Consider the following 24681-nt stretch of genomic DNA (forward strand, 5'->3'; position numbering starts at 1 on the left):
TTTAGGCGCAACAGATGTTAGCAACCATGCCACGCGATCAAGCCGGGCACGCCATCACCAAAGCTACACGATCTGGGTCAAGTTCATTACCATGCGTTGACCTTATTTATTTCCTTCACGTTACCAAAGAACCAACCCGTTGTTTAATCGATGGATATTTTCTTTCGCACCGTGGGCTTGAGCAGAAAGCTACGTTATTCGATTCCTCGATTTACAATTCAAAATTAATTTACAGCGAAGTGAATAATTCGGCCAAACCATGGAGGTTATGGAAGAAGGCAATCTCATGGACAGGATACCGATCCTGCTCCAACGAGATTTACAGTACTACGAGGTAAAACCGATCAATTTCCAATTTCACTACAAAGTTCTTACGTAACGTCTAAAATTGTTCAAGGCCAACCAAAAAGTGCTGCAGGAGAACATCTGTCCCGGAGTTGTCGGCGGAAAGTTGGACTTCCCCCGGTCTGCATCCTTTGCGTCGGTTAAGATAGTTGTCTGGTTGGAGGACGAGTACTTCGCTGCCTACAGGAAGAACTCGGGACTACTACATCTAAGCGATGTGCTACAGGATCACCAGGGGAAGGAAACCGACGAAGCGACCGGATGTGGCGGTATAGTTAAGTCTTCGGATCCGGAGAAGTTTGTACTGTTGGTCGTCAAATCGGTGGACAACCTTTTGGAGCACATCCACACGCTGTCCCAGGAAGCTCTGGATCACGCTGACCTAACTGTACTTACGGCCACTATAGGCGCGGCCGCACTGGTAAAGAACAGCCTCTTTGTTTGGCTAGGCTGTGTCACCAAGAACGTCTGTCCGCCTAAGGGTGACGAAAAGGGTGGATCTTTGAAAATGAGTTACAAGCAGTACTCCGAGATGACAGAAGCTCTGGCTGAACGACTACTCGATCTCCACTGCCGTTTACTGACGTTGTACATCATCCAAGACGCGGATTGTCTCCACTGGGAAAGTCAACACCCATTTTTCGAATCCGAACGAGGATCTTACACTATCCAGATGTGGTGGTTGTACATGCAGGGCACCAAACAAGATCTCTGGAACTCTGTACCACCGACCATGGCTCAACGAGTGTTCGCCGGAATGTTGAATGAAACGCTCACTGTACTTACGGTTCGCTATACACAGACGGTACCCAGTCGTTCCCGATCCATGCTCCTTCTGGTGGACGTTTCAAATATCTTGCTTTGCGTTGGCGAGCTTCTGCCGGCAATATGCGAAAATGGCGAAGGGTTTGTTGGACTCAACATCACTAACCAAAGCAAGATCATTCGAGATATTCACTCCAAATGTCAAGAACTTTTCTGCTGCTTGCTACTACGGGGCGTTCCGCTTGGAGTACTTTACAAGGTAAATTGTCCAAAGCGTTCTAAAATTTAGAATCTCCCCTAGCATTACATTACAGATCACCAAAAAAGGCACCAACTCCATCGCCATGTTCAACCAGCGGCAGGGATTGATCACCCCATGGACTATCTTTGCCCTGCCGAAGCTGTTTCCTTCGAACCAAAACGGACATTGGGCGACCCGTTGTTCAGAGCTGCCCACCAATACAGCACTCTCGTTGGAGCTGAAGGTGTTGCTGGCAGCTCCCCAAGCAAACTGGTGGCTTCTGTTGAAGGTTCTCCTGATGCGGGAGGCACATCTATCATCGATGATTTTCCATCATCTGATTAAAAACTTGCCTACTTGTGACAACTACATCCCAAGTTCTAAACAACCATCGATTAACCGGGATAGTATGTCTAAGAAATGTGAAGGATTTCTCTGCGGTTTGGAATGTAATGACATTGTCCAATGGTCATTGGAGCAAAAAGGTGAGACAATTAGGATCGTTGATATTCGCTTACTTTTTTGTATTTTGTAGATCCGATTGGTCAAACCAACTATCAAGTCCTTATGGGTTTGACTTACATTGTTATTATGGCCGGAAAGACGTCCGACGTGAACAAAACGCTCATCTCTGCTCTGGAAAAAAGCAAATTAAATGACTGGGCATCTTGTTTAGACAGACGCCAAGTTTGGAATCAGAAGCGCCCTCCATGGTTGGAAGCTATCCTGCATCTGATCTACCCGATCTTGAATCCAATCATTCACATGTTGGTCTCAGCAGTTCAAACCACCGCCAGCATCTATCAAGCCATGTCTCTATCACTATCCTGCTTTTCGGAAATGTGGGATTGCATTCCGGACTGCCTCTACACGGTGATCAGCTGCTTGACGGAGATCCTGCCGGCTGAGATCAGGCCACTGGGTGATTCGGTTCTTATACAGCTACTCTACATGGCCCTGTATTCCAAGCTGCTGGAAACGTCTGAAAGCGAAGCCGAAGCTGAACTAAAAGAACAGAAAGAAAACAAAGATACCGGAACCCCTCCAACCCCTGCACCGGATGGAAACGCTACTACGATTAACATGAAACCCAGATCGGTAATTTGCCAAACTCTAGCCGAGGCAATTTGCTTCATCGACGAGGATAACAAACACACCGATCAAATAAACTCATTGATCAACCAGGCTCGCGAAAGTCAACGATCTGCCAACACGTTGGACAACGAAATGGAAGAGGCTGTAGGGCTGAGCTTTGCGAGTACTTCGAAGATCGATGAGCTGGACGCATTTATCCATCCATCACCAAGTGTTCGCTCCGAGGAAGAATTCGACGTTGAGAACGCAGAATACATAGCCGAAATGCTGGTGAGCGACGTCTTGATGACGGGTGTCGGAAAGCTCAGCATGAAGGTGAGTTTGTCTCAATTGTATAACTGGAACGATTCTTGTCAAGTTATGATCAACCCTGCAGATGATCTATCAATACATAAGAAAGAACATTGAGTGGATCCTGCAGCAGTTGGGAGTCAGCGATGTCCAGATCAATCCACTGCAGCCGAGTCCGGGACAAAACATCAAGGAAGAACAGCAGAGCCTGATCGACATAATGTTTCACATCGGGAACCAGTCGTTCGATCAGCTTCTAAGCGGACAGTTGGACATCGATTACAACAGTTGGTTCCAAACGCCGATGTCAATGAACGCGGAAAAGGCATGGCTGCAAGTTTCCCAGCGTTGGGAGTTTCAACCAAGCGCGAAGCTTTCGGTGCACGAAGCACTGATGGTTTCGTTCATCACGTCACAACTGAAGCCTTGAATATTGAGAGATTCAGAGCAAAAGAATTGTCCTGAACGCTATGAACATGAAGCTGGGTTGCCGATGAGCCAATACACAGTGTTAAACACAAAACTATGATAACCATCGTTCAATTTTACTACATTTCTATGATTTAGTGTATTTAGTGATCCATTACTGTATCAGACAACATTTCTTAGGAGTAATCCAATAAAGTTCTTATATAGTAACCCAGCTAGCAATTTTGGTGCTATAAGCTTCATCTTCCAGTCAAGAACATTACACAGATCTCAGCTGGCATCGAAAAACATGAATTCCCCAGGCTTCGACAGCATCCTGAATCTCTAGGCCAAACATATGAGTGCTCCGTTCGTTGAGCACCTTTCTTTGCTCTTTAATCAGTGTCTCCATCTCAGCTACTTCGTTCTGGAAGTCAGTCGAAGTCATCCCCATCCGGAAGCCTGGGATGGATCCTTCCTCTCCGAAAAGTTATCGCCCCATCTGCCTTCTCTCAGGGTTATCCAAGCTGTTTGAAAACGCGATTCACAGCCGGTTATTTGAGTCTGCAGAACACCATAACATCTTGCTGGAGAAAAAGTTTTGTTTCCAACGCGGTCGATCGTACATCAACTGACCCTAGTTACCAACGTTTTCAGACGGAACAAATCTGTCTCTAAAACATCCGCCATGGCCTTGCTCGATGTCGAGAAGGCATTCAGCAATGTATGACATGATGGCCTGGTGTACAAAATCATCAACAATTACCTGTCGGCAAGGACATTCCGGGTCTCTATCAGCGGAGCGAGTTCCAATGCGCACAACATCGTCGCAGGCGTCCCCCAGGGCAGTATTCTCGGGCCCCTGCTTTTCAATCTGTTCACCTCTGACATGCCAGAACCTCCAGAAGATGATATTCTGTCTCTGTTCGCAGATGACACCTCCATCTTCTACAACGGTAGAGTGATCAGAGCGCTCCAACTCCAACGAGGCCTGGATGCCCTGACAGAGTTCCTCACCAGCTGGAAGATCTGTGTCAACGCGGCGAAGACCCAGGCCATCATTTTCCTCCACTTTAAATCTCCTAAACATGTTCCACCTGGAAACTGTAAAATCATCTCCAATGGCACGACTGTGGAATGGGCCAATGGGGCCGACAACCTTGGCTTGACTCTCGACAGCGAGCTTATTTTCAGGTTCAGGTTCGTTGCTTGCACTCCAAACAGGCATCTATTAGAGCAAGATTACCGGGCAGGAGCAATGCTGCGATGGTGGTTACTCCAAGTTACTCATTGAGTAACCAGCTCTCAGGACCAAAAAAAAATTAATCACGGGTTTCACTCTAACGAAAAATAATTTACCTTTGGAAAAAAATTTGTTCGCCGAAAGCGCTTTTATGAGAAACTTTTCAGCATCGTTGAACCAGAACTCCCCATTAAATAGAAAATAATCATCCACTGGAAGAGATTCCTTGCGGGCAGCAGGGACTATGTCCAAGGGCTTGACGATCCCTCCCCAGGCCATCTGCGAGTTGTGGCGCCTGCCTAGGATGTGGTGGGGTTTGACAGTGGGCTCTGTTAAACCTCTATAAAAAGCTGCATGTATCCGCAAGTAGGCTCCGCCAAAGCGACCGTGTGCCGCTCAAAGCGCACAAGCCCAAGTCCTGGTGTTAGGTGGGACGCTAAACAGACCTGACACGACGGCCCTCCAACGAGACAGGAGGTTTGCGCAGGCCCAACAAGCCGCCTTTAAAAAATCATTACGAACGACATAGAAGATAATACGACTCGATACAATCGGCAACGACCTAGGCGACAAATAAAGGATCACGATTGGAAGCTTGGAACATGGAACTGCAAGTCGCTAGGCTTCGCAGGTTGCGACAGGATAATCTACGATGAATTACATTCCCGCAACTTCGATGTCGTAGCGCTGCAGGAAATCTGCTGGACAGGACAGAAAGTGTGGAAAAGCGGGCATCGAGCGGCTACCTTCTACCAAAGCTGTGGCACCACCAACGAGCTGGGAACCGGCTTCATAGTGCTGGGAAAGATGCGCCAACGCGTGATTGGGTGGCAGCCAATCAACGCAAGGATGTGCAAGCTGAGGATAAAAAGCCGTTTCTTCAACTATAGCATTATCAACGTGCACTGCCCACACGAAGGGAGATCCGACGACGAGAAAGAAGCGTTCTCTGCGCAGCTGGAGCAGACATACGATGGTTGCCCAGTGCGGGACGTCAAAATCGTCATCGGTGACATGAGCGCTCAGGTAGGAAGGGAGGAAATGTATAGACCGGTCATCGGACCGGATAGTCTGCATACCGTATCGAACGACAACGGCCAACGATACATAAACTTTGCAGCCTCCCGCGGAATGGTAGTCCGAAGCACTTTCTTCCCCCGCAAGAATATCCACAAGGCCACATGGAAATCACCTAATCAAGTAACGGAAAACCAAATCGACCACGTTCTAATCGACGGTAAATTCTTCTCCGACATCACGAACGTACGCACTTACCGCAGTGCGAATATTGAATCCGACCACTACCTCGTTGCAGTATGTCTGCGCTCAAAACTCTCGACGGTGATCAACACGCGTCGGAGTCGTCCGCTGCGGCTAAACATTGGGCGGCTACAAGACGGTAGACTAGCCCAAGACTACGCGCAGCAGCTGGAAGTGGCACTCCCAACGGAAGAGCAGCTAGGCGCAGCATCTCTTGAAGATGGCTGGAGAGATATTCGATCCGCCATTGGAAGCACCGCAACCGCTGCACTCGGCACGGTGGCTCCGGATCAGAGGAACGACTGGTATGACGGCGAATGTGAGCAGTTAGTTGAGGAGAAGAATGCAGCATGGGCGAGATTGCTGCAACACCGCACGAGAGCGAACGAGGCACGATACAAACGGGCGCGGAACAGACAAAACTCGATTTTCCGGAGGAAAAATCGCCAGCAGGAAGATCGAGACCGTGAAGAGACGGAGGAACTGTACCGCGCTAATAACGCACGAAAGTTCTATGAGAAGTTGAACCGTTCACGTAAGGGCCGCGTGCCACAGCCCGATATGTGTAAGGACATAAACGGGAACCTTCTTATAAACGAGCGTGAGGTGATCCAAAGGTGGCGGCAGCACTACGAAGAGCACCTGAATGACGATATGGCAGACAATGGTGGCGGTATGGTAATGAACCTAGGAACACGCGCGCAGGACATGCGACTTCCGGCTCCGAATCTCCAGGAAATCCAGGAAGAGATCGGCCGGCTGAAAAATAACAAAGCCCCTGGAGTTGACCAACTACCAGGAGAGCTGTTTAAACATGGCGGTGAGGCACTGGCTAGAGCGCTGCACTGGGTGATTACCAAGGTTTGAGAGGATGAGGTTCTGCCGCAGGAGTGGATGGAAGGTGTCGTGTGTCCCATCTACAAAAGGGCGATAAGCTGGATTGTAGCAACTACCGCGCAATCACATTGCTGAACGCCGCCTACAAGGTACTCTCCCAAATTTTATACCGCCGACTAACACCAATTGCAAGAGAGTTCGTGGGGCAGTACCAGGCGGGATTTATGGGTGAACGCTCTACCACGGACCAGGTGTTTGCCATACGTTTATCGACTTCAAAGCCGCATATGATACAATCGATCGGGGCCAGCTATGGCAGCTAATGCACGAAAACGGATATCCGGATAAACTGATACGATTGATCAAGGCGACGATGGATCGGGTGATGTGCGTAGTTCGAGTTTCAGGGGCATTCTCGAGTCCCTTCGAAACGCGTAGAGGGTTACGGCAAGGTGATGGTCTTTCGTGTCTGCTATTCAACATCGCTTTGGAGGGAGTAATGCGAAGGGCAGGGATTGACACGAGTGGTACGATTTTCACGAAGTCCGTTCAGTTATTTGGTTTCGCCGATGACATTGATATCATGGCACGTAACTTTGAGAGGATGGAGGAAGCCTACATCAGACTGAAAAGCGAAGCTAAACGGATTAGGCTACTAAATTAATGATTTCGTGTGTGTTACTTCTACGTGAAGTTAAACGATTTACAATGATATGGAAATGCTAATATCATCTTCCAAACTTGGACGTACATGTTCATGATAGAATTAGAGGCGAAAGTATAGAATTGATAGTTCCGTTAGGATACGGCAGGCATGAAGAATGTTTTTATAGAAGTCGATTTGAAAGCGAGCGGAGAGCAATATTTGTGATGGCACATATCACACGACCTTCCTTCTGCCAAGCTCCCGTATGAAGGGGGAGGGAAGAATATCAGTGTGGAAGCTGATATATCTCCACTGGCAAAAGGAAGGTGGTTTGACTTGCTCATATGCCATCGCGTGCGGAAGGATTTGCTATCGACGAGTACTGTCTCCAAGTTTCTAATATGACATCAGCATTTAGTCGAATAGGATTTTTATTGCACAGTTCTGTTTTCTCATTGCGTCCGTCTCGTCGCAACCAACTTGGCTGCCTCGGAGAGAACAAAGCAGAGAAAGGCACTGCTGCTGTACAGTCGACCAATAACAGCTGAATTGATGGATGCCCCCACCAAGGTTAGTACACTAAATAATGATTTCGTGTGTGTTACTTCTACGTGGATTAGACTAGTCATCAACACGTCGAAGACGAAGTACATGATAGGAAGAGGCTCAAGAGAGGTCAATGTAAGCCACCCACCACGAGTCTCTATCGGTGGTGACGAAATCGAGGTGGTTGAAGAATTCGTGTACTTGGGCACATTGGTGACCGCCGGTAACGATACCAGCAGAGAAATTCGGAGGCGCATAGTGGCTGGAAATCGTACGTACTTTGGACTCCGTAAGACGCTCCGATCGAATAGAGTTGGCCGCCGTAACAAACTGACTATCTACAAAACGCTTATAAGACCGGTAGTTCTCTACGGACTTGAGACCTGGACGATGCTCGTGGAGGACCAACGCGCACTGGGGTTTTTGAAAGGAAAGTGTTGCGTACCATCTATGGTGGGGTGCAGATGGCGGACGGTACGTGGAGGAAGCGAATGAACCACGAGTTGCATCAGCTGTTGGGAGAACCATCCATCGTTCACACCGCGAAAATCGGAAGACTGCGGTGGGCCGGGCACGTAGCCAGAATGTCGGACAGTAATCCGGTGAAAATGGTTCTCGACAACGATCCAACGGGAACAAGAAGGCGAGGTGCACAGCGGGTAAGGTTGATCGATCAGGTGGAGGACGATTTGCGAACCCTCCGCAGACTGCGTGGTTGGCGAAGTGCAGCCATGGATCGTGCTGAATGGAGAAGACTTTTATGTGCAGCACAGGCCACTTCGGCCTTAGTCTGATAATAAATAAATAAAATATGCTTACTGGGCATATTGACCATCCAACCTTCAGTTTCCCGACCGCCAGGACCTTTCTGGCGTCCGCTACCGGTAACTTGAACCTCTCTCGACGATCGGGCGCCCTATCGAGCTCGACCGTACCACTATCCGTAACAGTTAGGCGCCGCTTAACGTTACCGAACCGACCCTCTTACTGCTGCCGGGCGCGTTTGGAGCACGCCGCAGTCCCTCCCTCGCCGACACTCGAGGTGGTGCCAATCACCTCTTGCGTCGAGACCTTCCCTCCAAGGAAGGAGAAGGGTTCTGCCGGAGTACGTGCCTCTCCCTTCTCACTTCCAACCTCCCTCCTGGTGAGCGTGCCATGTTCGCGTTTCACCGCTTGAACCGACTGTCGACCCGATCAGGAATACATAACAAAATTATAACTCAATTCTATCAATTGTTGTTATTTAAAACAACGTGTGTTATAATTAGATAATTCGATAAAAATGTGTCTTCGGCCAGTTTTATTTCATATCAAAATTATAACAACATTAGTTATGTATATTTACTCAAAATAATTGCCTACATTTTTTGATATTGGAAAAAAGCGAAGGTAATCACCTCCAGTATATTGTAGATCCAGTTGAAAGCCGAACTGAGCTCTCGCGACAATCGCATTTTTTCCCATTTCAGGATGTCGCAACTGCTTCGTAAGTAGTGCGCATCTATGCCATAGCCGTGCGCCATCGTGCGCACCACTCGCGATGCAGTTGCGACATTCGGAAATGGGAGAAAATGCGATTGTCGCGAGAGCTCAGTTCGGTTTTCAACTGGATCTACAATAACTTGAATCAATGTTCGATGTTAATAGCTAGTACAAAGTTAATTGCCTACATTATGGATGGAAATCCGGCGTTGTAGCGTACAACATTTTTATACGAGATGTAGGCAATTACCATGAAAGTAGATTTTTGTACCTCATAATCATATCAACGGTTGTTATAATGTTGAAATGAAGGTAACAACCGCTGATATAATTATGTTACGGCTAGAGGGATTTTTTATATAATTTTTGTTATTTTAACAACTAGCCAGCCAATTTTATAACACATTTTGTTACATTATTTTTCTGAAATAAATAACTCCCCTTGTTATAATTTTGTTATACATTCTTGATCGGGGAAGTACCAGAAATTTCTGTTTCAGATCCTTACTGATATTGTTTCGACCGCTCGCGAACTCGATGATCTCATCGAGCTGCTTGGCGACTAACCGGATACCTGTTAGAGGCTCGCCTGGTGTGTTGACTGCCTGAGCAACCTGCCTCTGGCTGTGAACCCCTCCCGCTGGGCTAGTGCTAGTCCCGTGCAAACTAGCTACTACCTCAACACCGTTCTTTTCCCTAGTGGGAGGAGACCTCGCTAGACCCCTACTTGCGAATGGATCTCCCGCTGCGCCAAAAGCGCCCTTACCTCTGGAAACTGGAGAACTTGACATAGCTCATGGGTTCCCCTTGCAGTTGCCATCGAATCCTACTGAAGTAGTCGCCTCTGTGATCTCATGGTTGTCAATGTCTATGCTTGCGAGCAAGCAGGGAGGGCATGCGTGGGTTGACACTCTCGTGTTCAGAGCCAGATCGGCGTTAGTCAGGGAGTTCATCTGAGCCTACTTCTGTCTGATCACCAACCAAGGATTGGACAGCGTGCCACAAGGCCCGCCACGGATTTTCTGGGACGGAAGGCAGCCTTGCCATTAGCCCACCCGCCGTTTCGAGTCGGTTTCACCCGGCTTTACTAAGGGAGTAGAATGACTCGGCTGTCAGCCCTTGCAATACACAATATAACAATATCAAAACACACAACCTTTAACGCGCCTGCCAGAACCGGCAGTCTGGCAGTCTAAGTCTCAATGCGCTAACCGGCGCTCCCGTCGTCGTAGTCCATTTAGCCGCCTAGCCCTTCAACTGCCGTTGATACGCTATCGTTTCCAGCGAGCACCGCGCGGAGGCGAACTACACTGCCCGCCAAAGAACATGGCCTAGGGTGCATGGTTTGTATCAGGGCCAGTATGAACCTGGCCAAAGGCTGGCTTCGAACTGGGTGGATGGAAATATAAAGCCATCTGGAGAAACATATGCGCAGAGAGAGCGTGCTTTGTGTCAGAAAATAAATAAACACCGAAACACAGCGACACACAAAGCATGCGAGGCGATATTGTCATCGGCAAAGCAGGATAACATTACACGAATTGTAGATCGGATGAATGCACAACACATTAAAGTGACATCCAATGTAATGTGTACTGCGTACTACGTTGCTAAGAGAAACAATTCGATAGTGGAATTCGAACATTTAATACAGCTTTGCAATAAGCTCAATGTAAATGTGGGAGTTATTCTTCATTCCAGAAACTCTGGAAATTTGTGTAAAAATCAAATTAAAGCATATAACTCCAAAAAGAATTATTGGTACTAGGTGGTCAAAATCAACATCAGAAGCTATAAATGCTTTTTCCAAAAATTATGCGGCATGCATGGAATATTTTGATGAAGCTGGCAGTGATGTCGGGAAAAAATTGGCATCTTGCTTAACACTTTCTAATGTGTTTATTTTGAGAAAAGCGCTTGAAGTTTTGGGTATGTCATCAGAAAAGGGATTTGAATTTCCTCGAGGCTGACTCGGAGGTGAAAATTGCAGTCAAGTTACTTGAAAACATAAAAGAAGAGGAATTGGTACTTGAGTGATGTGGATGCAATTAAAAGATTATGCATACAATTTGGTCTTTTGAATTCCTTAGAGTTCTCCCATGATTATTTAAAATATTTCGAGGATGGGAATTTTGGTTACGCTAAGTAGTCAAAAAAGGTCAAAAACAACAATAATTGTAAACAATCTATTATTTAATCCATAAAAAGTTTGATGCGAAATGGACTTTATGTTCGGCCAAATTTCTTCTAATCTCGGCCCTGGTGTTGGATGCTTTTTCAGTTGGTACATCATTCACTGTAAATCATTTGCATAAGCCGTAAGGTAGGCAATTATGATGTGCTGCTTCAAGTGAAAATCGTCAGTCAGTATTTTGGCAACGAGTGTTCTAATGTTATTCAAAAAAGTTTTGGTTAATTATGTCATTAAACTAATGAAAATAGTGATTCTACGCTATTTTAGACGTGGGGAAGACTCGGGTACTGGGTGTAAAATAAAAATTTGGGACCGTCACGAAATCATGTAAGATTTGTAACATTAATGGTGACACGGCAGGTATTTCCGTCCATCGTCGTAGGGGCAAAAACCAACGAAAGCAACGTACATTTGCTAGAACTCCACTATATAGCAGAACGTTTCTCCTGAGCTTACGATTTGGTACGTATGAGTGTTACAAAAAAGCGTCTCTTTTATTGGTTTTCGAGACTATGACGAACAGACGAAAATACCTGCCGTGTCCCTAGGTCCCTTATCTTTCTATGGATTTTAAAGATTTATATATCAATCGATTCGCAAACTCTCCACCAATTTGCCAGTAGTATTGAAACTTTTGATTATCAACGCTAAACTCTTGAAAATTTTAGTTCTTTCATGTATCATGCATCTCCAATACAGCGCGTTCCAATCCTTTGTAATTGCCTACTTTTAGGGAATTATCAATTATTGAACTGAAGTGTATGACCCAGCTGCTAGACATTGGGGTCCCTACTCTCTCACAGAGTGGGAGGGGCTGTTGAAGCTGGGTAGTAGTGTCGGTGGGATAGTTCCTTCTCTTCTATATAGTGTAGGGGAGAATGTTCCCAAACCGACCCCCTAAATGGCAGAGGCCATGAAATTGCGAAAAAAAAAAGATTTTTTCGCCAAGTTTCGAAGTCTATATTATAGCGGGGACATTATTCTGTATTTCTGAGGCTTCATTGTGAGTGCAGATGTGAAAAGTTTGGAGATACAGAGGGTAAAGTGAAAGTATACATTTTCGGCATTCTCAAAAATGGTGGTCCGAAACCGACCCCTCCATATTCCGAAACCGACCACCTTCCTGTAGTTCAGAACAGATCTATATTTCGCAAACAAGTTGTTTGAGTAACGACAAACGAGAATGCAGACAGATTAGCCGACATCGCCATCTGCGAGAAACACTGTAAAATCGGTACACTCCCACAATTATGGAACACTTTTGTCAAAAAGTAATAATTTCACAATCAACTTCACTATTTTTAATGGAAAATGAATTTCTATCAGCAATATTAGATATAACTAACAATCAGGTATCAGAACGTCGGCTCCAGGGACACGTTCACCTCAATTTGGGAGATTTGTGCCATCGCTTTCACAGCCTTTTTCATCACACACCTGACGGAAAAGGAAGTGAACAAAACGGAAAGGAATGTGAATGGGAGAACAAAGGGAATGTTTGGAAAAGGGCCCTTGAAGAGGGCATACAACGCATAAGCGTACAAGAGCTTATAGCTCCTTACCACAACGGGTTATGAACAACAAAATACTCTGAAGTTTCAGGTTTCTGAAGTCAATTTCACTAAGTAAGTGTTTACCAAATATTTGGAAGCGCAATTGTGCATAGACTGGGCAGTTACATATTAGATGATAAGAAGTTCCATAATCGGATTCACAACTATCACAATCAGATGATTCAACGCGTTGAATATTTGACATGTGATAGTTCAGTCGGCAGTGACCTGTCAAGGCCTTGACTAAGACACTGCAATTCTGTTTAGACAGATTAGCTAAATAGCTTGCTATTACCGGAGATGGCTCCCGGATGTACAATTTTGTTTGATGACATGAATCCAGACTACTCCAATGCCATTTGTGCTGAGTGACAGCCCAAGAGTTGATCAAAAGCTTCACCCAACACTTGTATATTGGAATAGCTGGCTCAGGACCAATAAAGTCATGTGATGCTCCATTACGAGCTAACTCATCAGCCAATTCGTTTCCAGCTATGGAAGAATGGCCAGGTACCCATATAAGGTGAAAAGTATTTACTGAATTCAGTTCCTCAATTTGAGTTCGACATGCGATTACTAACTTCGACCTTGAGTTGGCCGAGGCGAGAGCTTTAATAGCTGCTTGGCTATCTGAACAGAAGTACATTACTTTGCCCATAATGCGTTGCTGCAGTGCAGATTGCACTCCACAGACAAATATTTCCGCTTGAAAGACAGTGCAGTGTGTACCCAGTGAGTGTGACTGTTCCAATCTCAGCTCACGCGAATAGACGCCTGCACCTGCGCTACCTTCGAGGAGGGAGCCGTCAGTGTAACAAACAATGCTGTCCGACATACTTCTCTCCAAATAGCCAGATGTCCACTCATCCCGCGATGGGAATTGTGTCGAAAATGTCCTATAAGGAAAACTACTAACTTGTGTGAGATCACTTGGAGCAAGGAAAATTTTGTCCCAATTAACCATAAGCGGTAACAACGAAGTGTGTGTAGAACTGCGGTTTACAGGATTCTCTTCCATAAAACCGAGTACCCATAGTCGGTAAGTACAAGGAAATGCTTCTTGTTTGAGATGTATGTGTAGTGGGGCCACATCGAAAAGAACTTCGAGAGCAGCCGTGGGAGTTGAAGAGAACACACCAGTCATTGCCATTAGGCACATCCTTTGAAGATGGCCTAATTTAAACTGAATTGTCCTCACTTCCCTCTTTTGCCACCACACAAGACATCCATAAGCCAAAATTGGTCGTACAACTGTTGCGTAAATCCATTTGATATATTTGGGTTTAAGACCCCAAGTTTTACCAAAGGTTCGTCGGCATTGGCCGAAAGCCATACACGCCTTTTTGATTCTGAACTCAATGTTAGGAGTCCAGGAAAGCTTTGAATCCAAAATTAGACCCACATACTTTACTTGATCAGTTACATTGATTTCAGAACCAAAGAGATGTAATGGACGAATACCATTACGATTACGTTTTTCCGTGAAAAGAACAATAGATGTTTTATTCGGATTGACCGAAAGGCCATATTGGCGACACCAACTTTCAACTACCTGAAGGGCATTTTGCATCAGGTCGAATAAGGTAGTAATGCACAAACCCACTATCAATGTAAGATAGTCGTCGGCAAATCCATAGGTAGGAAAACCGCCATTATTGAGTAACCTCAATAGCGTATCTGCAACGAGATTCCACAAAAGTGGAGATAATACTCCCCCTTGAGGGCATCCGCAGACACTTAATTTCCTAATCGCTGCTTGACGTAATGTCGAGTAGAGATGTCGGTTTTTAAGCATCTGGTGAATCCATTTGGTAATAATATTAGGTAGCCCATGACAACGTGCGGCTTCCAATATTGCATCGAAAGACACGTTGTCGAAAGCACCTTCAATACCTAAGAAAGCACCCAAGCACGATTGCTTTTGAGCGAATGCCTTCTCGATATCGTACACAACCTTGTGTAGAAGAGTCACGGTGGACTTTCCAGATTGGTAAGCATGTTGATTAACATGGAGAGGCATGTTTGCCAAACAGTCATCACGAATGTGATGGTCGATAATACGTTCTAAGCATTTCAGAAGAAATGAGGTCAGACTGATGGGTCTAAAACTCTTCGCTTCTTCATACGAAGCACGTCCTCCTTTTGGGATAAACTTTACAGTGACATCCCGCCAGGATATGGGAATATACCCAGTAGCAAAACTGCATACTAAAAGCTTTTTCAAAACATGTTTGATATGTTCAAAACCTTTCTGAAGTAGAACGGGATAAATCCCATCCTCCCCTGGAGATTTGTAGGGAGCAAAACTGTTGTGCCCATTGAATCGATTCAGTAGTTATGATTCTACGTGCTTGAGCCCAAGACCCATAGCTACATGAAAAGACATCAGGATCATCCGAAGATGTTATATCGACACATCCAGGGAAGTGCGTATCAAATAAGTGCTCTAACGATTCTTCATCAGAAAAAGCGTAGTCGCCATTTGGCTTGCGAATTTCGCCAACTTGGAAATCCTTGGATCTCGCAAGAATTTTATTCAATCGACTGGATTCACTCAAATTGGAAACATTTGCGCAAAGGTTTTTCCAGCCGGATCGTTCAGCAGATCGTAGAGCCTTCTTGTAAGCTTTGCGAGCCAACTTGAAAGAATCCGTCCCTGCTGAATGGCGTCTGTTCCAACTCCTTCTGCACTGCTTCCTTAGCTTAGCCAAATCGGAATTCCACCAAGGGGTTCCTCTTGAGGTTTGTACAGAACGTAAAGGACAAGCTTCTTCGAAAGCTTCCACGATGTGCAACGTTGTAGCACAGGTTGTAGTATCAACTGCATCATCCAAGTCGGTAGGAGTTTCTATAGAAGGTAGATATCCATGAAATTTGGTAGAGAGCAACTCTGTGTAAAGATCCCAGTTTGTTGAACGAGGATTTCTAAAACGCAAAGTCTGCGAAGTAACATTCAAATGATCAAAGTAGATGTAGCGATGGTCAGATATCGATTCCTCATCTGACACATGCCAATTCGTCAATTCGTGACTGATTCTATTGGAGCAAAGGGTTATGTCTAACACTTCTGCTCTATTAGATACCATAAAGGTTGGGCGATTGCCTATGTTAAGTAAACTAAGTTCGGTACTACCTACTACTTAAGTATTCCATCAAGCTGGAGCCTCTCAGATTGATATCCAAGCTACCCCAGATGATGTGATGAGTATTTGTATCACTGCCGACAATTAGCGGAAAGCCTTTTGAAGTGCAATATATGACAACTCGTTTGAAAGCATCCGTAGGGGATGGTTCATCATGTGGTAAATAAACCGAACAATAGACGTATTTCCTGATGGGATTTCCGCCAGTTGCATCAATTGTGACAGCACATACATCTCTGGTTGTTAGTTCAGAGATAAGTGTAGCAACAATAGCATTGTTAACAAGCACACATGCACGCGGCATTGATCGAGAGTTTGCCATTTCTTTACTGAAAGCAGCAAAAACCGGGTTCACTAGATTACCTATGTAGAAGCTACCCTTGCGAAAATAGGGTTCCTGCACCAAAGCCACTTTGGATTTGCCATTTTGCATTAGTCTACAAAGATTAATCGTTGCTGTTCTTTTATGCTGAAGATTGATTTGAGCTATCTTAACTGAAGCCATTGCAAATTAAGATAATGCACTTCACAACTTCAGCATTAATATGAACAGCAACGATGAAACCAAATTGGTATCTTATCAAGAAAGTCAAAGACGAAACACAGAGTACAATGTGTATAACGCATAAAGCGAATCCATATAGGTGACAATTTGTTGAAAAACTAAATAAAAACATGCTCATAATCCCACCCTTATTTAACCTCAAGTTGAGATTGAATAAGAGTAGCCGATTATTTCGGAGAAGCAAAAAGTCAACTACGCCATAGCTCCGGTTAGCGCAGTAAGGGCTAGATACTGTGAAGGGTGCCCTGGTGCTTCACAGGCTCCGTTAGTGGTTGGGTTCTTTTTAGACCCCCCTAACCATTCATTCGTTGGCACGGTAAGCATAAAGCCGCATCACACCAAGAATTTGGGGTCACCTGTATGGTGGACTTCTACCACCAGCAATCTTGGCTGTTCGGGGAGAGAAGTTGACATTGACTTTACGTCAACTCTCAATGTGACCGAACAGCCTAAAGAGGGTAAAGTGAAAGTATACATTTTCGGCATTCCCAAAAATGGTGGTCCGAAACCGACCCCTCCATATTCCGAAACCGACCACCTTCCTGTAGTTCAGAACAGGTCTATGTTTCGCAAACAAGTTGTTTGAGTAACGACAAACGAGAATGCAGACAGATTAGCCGACATCGCCATCTGCGAGAAACACCGTAAAATCGGTACACTCCCCCCACAATTGTGGAACACTTTTGTCAAAAAGTAATAATTCAACCACAGAGAAATTCAACAATCAACTTCACTATTTTTAATGGAAAATGAATTTCTATCAGCAATATTAGATAATTAACAAGCAACCCATCATAATTTAAACTGCTTCAAATGCTTAAAAAGCTTTAAATCTAATTTATTCGAGACAAATTAAATTGATCAGTATTCCATAATTGTGGCCACGACAAAATTTTTCCTCATTATGGAACAGTTTAGTATTTTCTTGTATAAATCGCTTCTTAATCATTTTTTGTGTCGACATCCACGCTCAAAAGCAATAATAATTATTGGATCTACATTATTGTAGGTTACTGTAACATTGTAGCAACCACATTAGCGGTATGAAAGAATTTGTGGCTAATATTTCCCAGGAAACAATTTGTGAGATGTTAGGGTTTTGTTAGGGTATGTTAGATATGTTGCTGATCGAAACATATCCATTTTTATGCTTTTATGTTGTTGAAAAATTATTCTTGTTTATTTTCAATTTTGACAGTTTGTTTCTTGATTAGTTTTTTGTTGATTGACGCACGAAGTGCAAAACTAAAAGAAAGTTGACTCAATTTGGAAATTGGGAAAAGTGAACTCTGATCAAGTTTGCGGATCCCGTCAAGTAGTCCGGATGTGCTGCTGCTGACGGTCACGAAAATTTTAATTTAAAGACCGCCATTTATAAGTTGCCCCCGGAACGCATAGGAGAAATAAGAACGGAAAAATGGCAAACTCCTTTGATGACGGATGCTGACGATTTGCTGGATAATAGGTTCCAATAAGCTACCCGGATATACGGCTGTCGACGAATTCTATCGGGTGAGTTTTTGTTGCTATAAGTTCATGAAAATTTTAATTTACAACGAAATTGAATTTGCCTTACACAGAGGCCGTGCTGCTGGTGTCACCAAGTTGCCTCCGGAAAACATAACCTGATGCGGAAAGCGAAACGGTACCGACAATTTATGGAATGAATCCTGAATTTCAACGAAACGAGCGGAGGGTCTGTTGCTGCTGCTGATCTGACGTTGTTTACTGGTGAGTTTTGCGTTGCTCTTTAAATTCATGAAAATTTTATATCATATACCATTCACAGCGATTGTGGGGATCCCGGTATTAGGCATCCGGAAGGCATGGGCTGCAGGAAAGAAAACTGTCCTTTGAGTAAGGAGATTGCCGACAATTTGCAAACGAATTCAATTTTCAAGATACCTTCCGGATGTTCAGCAGTCGAGGATGTTTACCGGTGAGTTTTGTGTTTCTGTTTATGTTCATACAGATGTTAATAAACGTGAATTACCAATTATCAGATTTCGTATGGATGCCGATATGAAACTGTCTGCGGAACGCATATAGAGCTGAAAGTAAAAAGGCACCAGTCGAACAGAACTTCAACTTTGATGCCGTTAATGTTTGGCACCAGTCGAATAGAACTTCGACTTTGATGCCGGTAATGTTTTGTGAGTTTTGTGTTGATGTTCGTTAAGTTTATTCCAATTGATAAATATTTTTTTATTCACAGACATGGCCAAGCTGACTCCGGAATCATCCGAAAGCATCGGAAATGTTAAAATTTGAGCCTTTCAAATAATGATTTTCTATTTTTCGATCGTGGATCAATTTGATTTTGATGCATGATTTTTTCCAGCCGGATTTGATTGCGGGTTCATGTTGGGAAATTTCTTGACTTCCCTGACCTTAGTATCATCATGTTAGTCACATAATATATAAAAGCCAATTTGCTAGCTTGGCTTAGTAACCCTGTGATTAGTAACTTAATATATTAACACTGAGCTGCCGAGGCCCCAAAACCCAGAATAGAGATGGAATTGTCAGAGAGATACCTAGAGGAATTCCTAAAAGAACTACTAGAAGAATACTCAGAGGCACATCTGAAAGAATTTAAGAACACCAAGAGTAACTGCCACCAGAAGTTTATCTATAGACAATCCCTCCAGTAGTTCCTTAATTCCGCTAGAAGTGTCTCTGGATTTTTTCTAAATTTATCCATAAATTTCTGTCAGGAGATCTTCTTGGTATTTTTCCAGTGGCTTTTGAATTCTCTAGAAGTTCCTCTGGAAATTCTTTAAAAGTTTTTTTTTCTGGAAATTCTAGAAATTCAGGAGATATTCTGGGTATTTCATCAGTTGTTCCTGAATTCTCTAGCAGTTCCTCTTAAAATTCTTCCAAAAGTTTTTCTGAGAATTCCTTCAAAAGTTCTTCTGATAATCTCTTTATGAGTTCCTCTGATACTCTCTACAGGAGTTCCTCAGCGAAATTCCCAAGAAATTTCTTCAGGAGATCATTTGAAAATTCTTCCAAAAGTTTTTTTTATCTGAGATTTCCTTCAGAAGTTCTTCAGAGAATTTCTCAAGGAGTTCCTATTAGAATATCTTAAGCCGTTCCTCTGGAAACTCTTCCGAAAATTCCTCCGATAATTTCTTCTGGAGTTCCTCTGAGAGTCCCTCCAGGAAGTCCTCTGATAATCTCTCCAGAAGTTATTCTGGGGAATCTTCAGAAGTTCTAGAATTTTTTTCAGGAGATTCTCCGGTTATTCTTCCAGTAGTTCCTAAATTGTTTAGAAGTTCCTGTGGGAATTTTACCACAAGTTTTTTTCTGAGAATTCCTCCAGAAGTTCCTCTGAGAACATCTACAGGAGTACCTCTGGGAATTCTTCCAAAAGTTCCATTGATGATCTTTCCAAGAGTTTCTCTGGGAAATCCAGGAGTTATTTTAGAAATTCCTCCAGGTGTTTTTCGGGTATTTCTTCAGGGGTTTCTGAATTCACTAGAAGTTCCTCGGACAATTCTTATCTGAGAATTTCTTCAGGAGTTCCGGAGTTCCTCTGAGAATATTTACAGGAGTTTTAATGGGATTTAATTTTTTCAAAAGTTCCTTCGAGAATATCTGGAGTTCCTTCGACATTGTTTTCCTCCATGAATTCCTCTAGACGTTCCTCCAGGAATTCGGCCGGATGTTCCTCCAAGAATCCCTCCAAAAGTTCCTCCAGGAATTCCTTCATAAGTTCCTTCAAATATTGCTCCAGAAATTGCCACGGAAGTTTCTTCAGCAATTGGTCCGGAAGTTCCTCTCAGAGCGTCTTAAAGAATTTATCCGGGAGTTTCTTCCAGAAATGGTCAAGAAGTTACTCCAGGAAGTTCCTCCAGAAGATCCTCCAGGAATAACATCGGAAGTTCCTAATAATCTTCCTCCGGAATATCATCCAAGAATTACTTCAGGAATTCGGCCGGATGTTCCTCCAAGAATTCCTCCAAAAGTTTCTCCAGGAGCTTTTTTTTCTGAGAATTTCTTCAGGAATTTTAATGAGAATCTCTTCCGGAGTTCCTCTGAGAATATTTACAGGAGTTCTAATGGGATTTTATTTTTTCAAAAGTTCCTTCGATAATATCTTCTGAAATTCCTTCGACAATTTTTTCCTCCAAGAATTCCTCTAGACGTTCCTCCAGGAATTCGGCCGGATGTTCCTCCAAAAATTCTTCCAAAAGTTTCTTCAGCAATTGCTCCGGAAGTTCTTCTGAGAGCGTCTTAAAGAATTCATTCGGGAGTTTCTTCCAGAAATGGTCAAGAAGTTACTCCAGGAAGTTCCTCCGGAAGATCCTCCAGGAATAACTTCGGAAGTTCCTCCAATAATCCCTCCAAAAGTTCCTCCAGGAATTGTCACGGAAGTTTCTCCAGCAATTGCTCTGGAAGTTCCTCTGAGAGTGTCTTAAAGAATTCATCCTGAAGTTCCTCCAGGAATTCCTCCGGAAGTTCCTCCAGGAATTCCTCCGGAAGTACCTCCAGGAATTCCTCCGGGAGTCCCTCCATGAATTCCTCCGGAAGTTCCTCCAGGAATTTCTCCGGAAGTTCCTCCAGGAATTCCTCCGGAAGTTCCTCCAGGAATTCCTCCGGAAGTTCCTCCAGAAATTCCTCCGGAAGTTCCTCCAGGAATCCCTCCGGAAGTTCCTCCAGGAATGCCTCCGGAAGTTCCTCCAGGAATGCCTCCGGAAGTTCCTCCAGGAATGCCTCCGGAAGTTCCTCCAGGAATGCCTCCGGAAGTTCCTCCAGGAATTCCTCCGGAAGTTTCTTCAGGAATTCCTCTGGAAGTTTCTCCAGGAATTCCTCCGGAAGTTCCGCCAGGAATTCCTCCGGAAGCTCCGCCAGGAATTCATCCGAAAGTTCCGCCAGGAATTCCTCCGGAAGTTCCGCCAGGAATTCCTCCGGAAGTTCCGCCAGGAATTCCTCCGGAAGTTCCGCCAGGAATTCCTCCGGAAGTTCCGCCAGGAATTCCTCCGGAAGTTCCGCCAGGAATTCCTCCGGAAGTTCCGCCAGGAATTCCTCCGGAAGTTCCGCCAGGAATTCCTCCGGAAGTTCCGCCAGGAATTCCTCCGGAAGTTCCGCCAGGAATTCCTCCGGAAGTTCCGCCAGGAATTCCTCCGGAAGTTCCGCCAGGAATTCCTCCGGAAGTTCCTCCAGGAATTCCTCCGGAAGTTCCTCCAGGAATTTCTCCGGAAGTTCCTCCAGGAATTCCTCCGGACGTTCCTCCAAGAATTCCTCCGGACGTTCCTCCAATAATTCCTCCGGACGTTCCTCCAAGAATTCCTCCGGAAGTTCATCCAGGAATTCCTCCGGAAGTTCCTCCAGGAATTTGCAGAAGAACTCATGGAGGACTTTCTACAGATACTTCCTGAGGAATTCCTAGAAGAATTTTCAGAGAAACTCCCAGAGAAACTCCGGAAGGAATTCATAGAGCAATACCTAAAGCAGTACCAAGAGAAACTTCCAGAAGAATTCCTGGTTTATTTTTTAGAGTAACTCCTGGAGGAGTATCCATAGAAACTGTTGGAGGAACTTACAGATGAACTTTCGAAAGATTTCTCAAAAGAATATCAGGGGGAGGAACTCCTGAAGTTATTTCCCATGGAAATTATAGAGGAATTCCCTGAATAACTTTTAGAGGAAAATGTAGAGGAACTTATGAAGGAATTTCCGGATAAACTTCTGAAGAAAGTCTCAGAGGAACATCTGGAAGAATTCCAGAGGCTTTCATCGAGGAACTTCTGGAGGAATTTCCAGAAGAACTCCTAAAGAATTTTCCAGAAGGTATTACTGTAAGAACTTCCAGAGTAACTCCTGAATGAACTCCTTTAGAAACTCTTGGTGGAATTTCGAGAAAAACTCCTGGAGGAATTTTCTGGGCAGCTTTGGGAGGAACTCATTCCCAATGGAACTCTTCCAGGATTCCCTAGAGGAACTCCTGTAGTAATTCTCTTGACGATGAATTTTGCAGAAATTTTCGAAGGGAATAATGTAGAATCTGTGCATACATAATTTCTCAGATTCTAGGAGAAATTGCTAGTATTCTAAAATATAAGTTTCATTTTATTTCCTTAAAATCAGTTACATTTCATTTTTGCAATATATCATTACTCCTGGCCATCAAGGTCACACAACGCAAAGACAATTCAGGACCGAAAAAACAGTGCGGCATCGGCATAAGTAGCGGAAACATTCTGAAAATTTCCTGGTCTTCTAAACTTCGGACGATGAGGTACGTTCTGGACCGGAAGACCTTACTGAAAATCCAGAAATTCTCGTTCTGCAGTGCCACTTGGAGGATTCCACCCATCGCTGTTTTGCTTTATACCTTCACCGGATGTGCCAGAAGCAAACCGAAAAGTGCCACTTCGGAAAGGACGACAAATGCTGCCTGGAATAATGCAATACGTTCTCAGTTAATGTTCTCGCGCGAAGAAAATACGGCTCCGGATCGACAACAGCAGCATCGGAGCAGGGAGCAAAAACAACCTGACAAATCAAGCTCTATCTGGAATAAGGGCGAATGTCGCAAGAGAGAATTCTCTTCGCCGACTTCCCCTCTTTCAAATTAAAGTGACAAGCAGATGATTTCGTTGCGGTTTTTCCCCTCAGCACGAAAGAAAACAATGAAAACTTGCATTCTGAGGTGATAAACCACGATGTAATTCTCTGCTTGTCACTTTTATTTAAAAGAGGGGAAGTCGACGAAGAGAATCCTCTCTTGCGACATTCGCCCTTTTACCAGATAGAGCTTTTCAAAGAGCGATTCAAAGTGTAAGATTTAGTGAACCTATTCATTTAAATTATTTTTATTTTTTAGGCATGGGCTTGTTTTTAGCGTCACACAGCCAGTAGTGGAATTTCTCATTTTCAATGAGATGTCACACGATGTTTTACATATCTGCCCCTTTCAATATCTATAGAAATGCGAAGCATGAATGGCAAGCTATAAAAATCTAAAAAATATTAAATTTTGTCCCGTGACAGGGCATGAAAGTGTACAATATCTGCTTTGTTTTTGTGTTTACTATCACTTTCAACCCGGTGAATTAAAGGAATATGATTAATTTATCGACTAGTCACTATTCTTTGCATATATGTATTAAAATAATTTAGAAATTTTAATTTTAAAATAAAGCACAACATCCTTTTGTCGTATTCCAGCCGAAAACGGCTGAATGGAATCCGCCGTTGAATAGCGGTGCGACTGTTCGTTTTAAAATTCGACAACAAACTGACGGTGCAATCTTCGTCGTTGCCACTCAACCCGATGGCGCTACCAACACCATCTCACATTGCGGTGGCAGCAATGCGCTAGCATTGCCATACCCCGCCGCGCAACCTCTCTCAGCCCCTCACAAGCTACCGATTCATTGGCACACGCTTAAATGAAGCAAAGTTCGTCAGAAAATTCAATATGTTGCTCTCCATACTCTCAAATACTCAATCATGCACAGATTCTTTCATGACAGAGATCAATATAAGTGCATATGCAAAATTGAGAGTTCGAATCAAGTCTAATGTAAAACTTGCCACATTATACGGTAAATTGGGGCACGCGAAATATGTGATTTCACGATTGGTATATTTGATTGCTTATGTTTAATGTACTATCCGCAATAGCAAAATCAATTCATAGTCTAGAATCACTTATACAAACTAAAATCATATCAGGATCACCTTTGGGTTTCCGCGCCAAGCACTCAGCGCCAGACTCGGCGACAAGGAAATAGTGGTCAAGTTGGTACTCCTGATTTTTTGACAACTGATGTCGATTGGTTGTGTGAGTGCACCGGTGTCAAAAAATAGAGCTTTTAGCTGAAAATTTAGTTGTCAAATGCACATTTTGACAGAAATATAGATGTATGAGTGAATAAAATGTGCAAATGCTCTATCGCGGAAGCAGTCGCTGAAGACAAGTGTCAATGGTTTCAGTGACGAAACGAAAAGTTTCAATGCAAAAAGCAATATAATCAGGGGTTCGATCTGGAATGCTTACCCGGATAAAAATGTACTATTGGTTCAATAGTGTGAACTATAGATATTGTCGGCGTA

The 24681-nt window shown here is 44.0% G+C and overlaps 1 protein-coding gene and 2 long non-coding RNA genes across 3 annotated transcripts; 2 read left to right on the forward strand and 1 right to left on the reverse strand.

Moving 5' to 3' along the window:
• The first annotated feature begins 179 nt into the window (after positions 1 to 179).
• Positions 180 to 3375, forward strand: LOC134214797 (uncharacterized). The gene is made up of 5 exons (XM_062694105.1): positions 180 to 334; positions 398 to 1369; positions 1425 to 1836; positions 1887 to 2761; positions 2823 to 3375. The coding sequence occupies exons 1-5, from the start codon at positions 260 to 262 to the stop codon at positions 3165 to 3167; spliced, it is 2679 nt and encodes an 892-aa protein (XP_062550089.1). The 5' UTR covers positions 180 to 259; the 3' UTR covers positions 3168 to 3375.
• Positions 3376 to 17697: 14322 nt separating this feature from the next.
• On the forward strand, positions 17698 to 19290 carry LOC134214798 (uncharacterized). The gene is made up of 5 exons (XR_009979916.1): positions 17698 to 18126; positions 18195 to 18345; positions 18404 to 18553; positions 18618 to 18767; positions 18830 to 19290. It is a non-coding gene; the product is annotated as an uncharacterized LOC134214798 (long non-coding RNA).
• A 3378-nt stretch (positions 19291 to 22668) lies between these two features.
• Positions 22669 to 24591, reverse strand: LOC134214799 (uncharacterized). Its single transcript, XR_009979917.1, has 2 exons — positions 24307 to 24591; positions 22669 to 23017 (listed from the first exon to the last, which is right to left on the reverse strand). It is a non-coding gene; the product is annotated as an uncharacterized LOC134214799 (long non-coding RNA).
• Positions 24592 to 24681: the final 90 nt, after the last annotated feature.

The sequence above is a fragment of the Armigeres subalbatus genome, chromosome 2, assembly GCF_024139115.2.
Source record: "Armigeres subalbatus isolate Guangzhou_Male chromosome 2, GZ_Asu_2, whole genome shotgun sequence".
Lineage (NCBI taxonomy): Eukaryota > Metazoa > Arthropoda > Insecta > Diptera > Culicidae > Armigeres > Armigeres subalbatus.

Coding starts and splice junctions, on each gene's coding strand:
- LOC134214797 (XM_062694105.1), top strand. CDS start 260: ATGGAGGTTATGGAAGAAGGCAATCTCATGGACAGGATACCGATCCTG. Junction 1,370..1,424: donor CGCTTGGAGTACTTTACAAG/GTAAATTGTCCA, acceptor ATTACATTACAG/ATCACCAAAAAAGGCACCAA. Junction 1,837..1,886: donor ATGGTCATTGGAGCAAAAAG/GTGAGACAATTA, acceptor TGTATTTTGTAG/ATCCGATTGGTCAAACCAAC.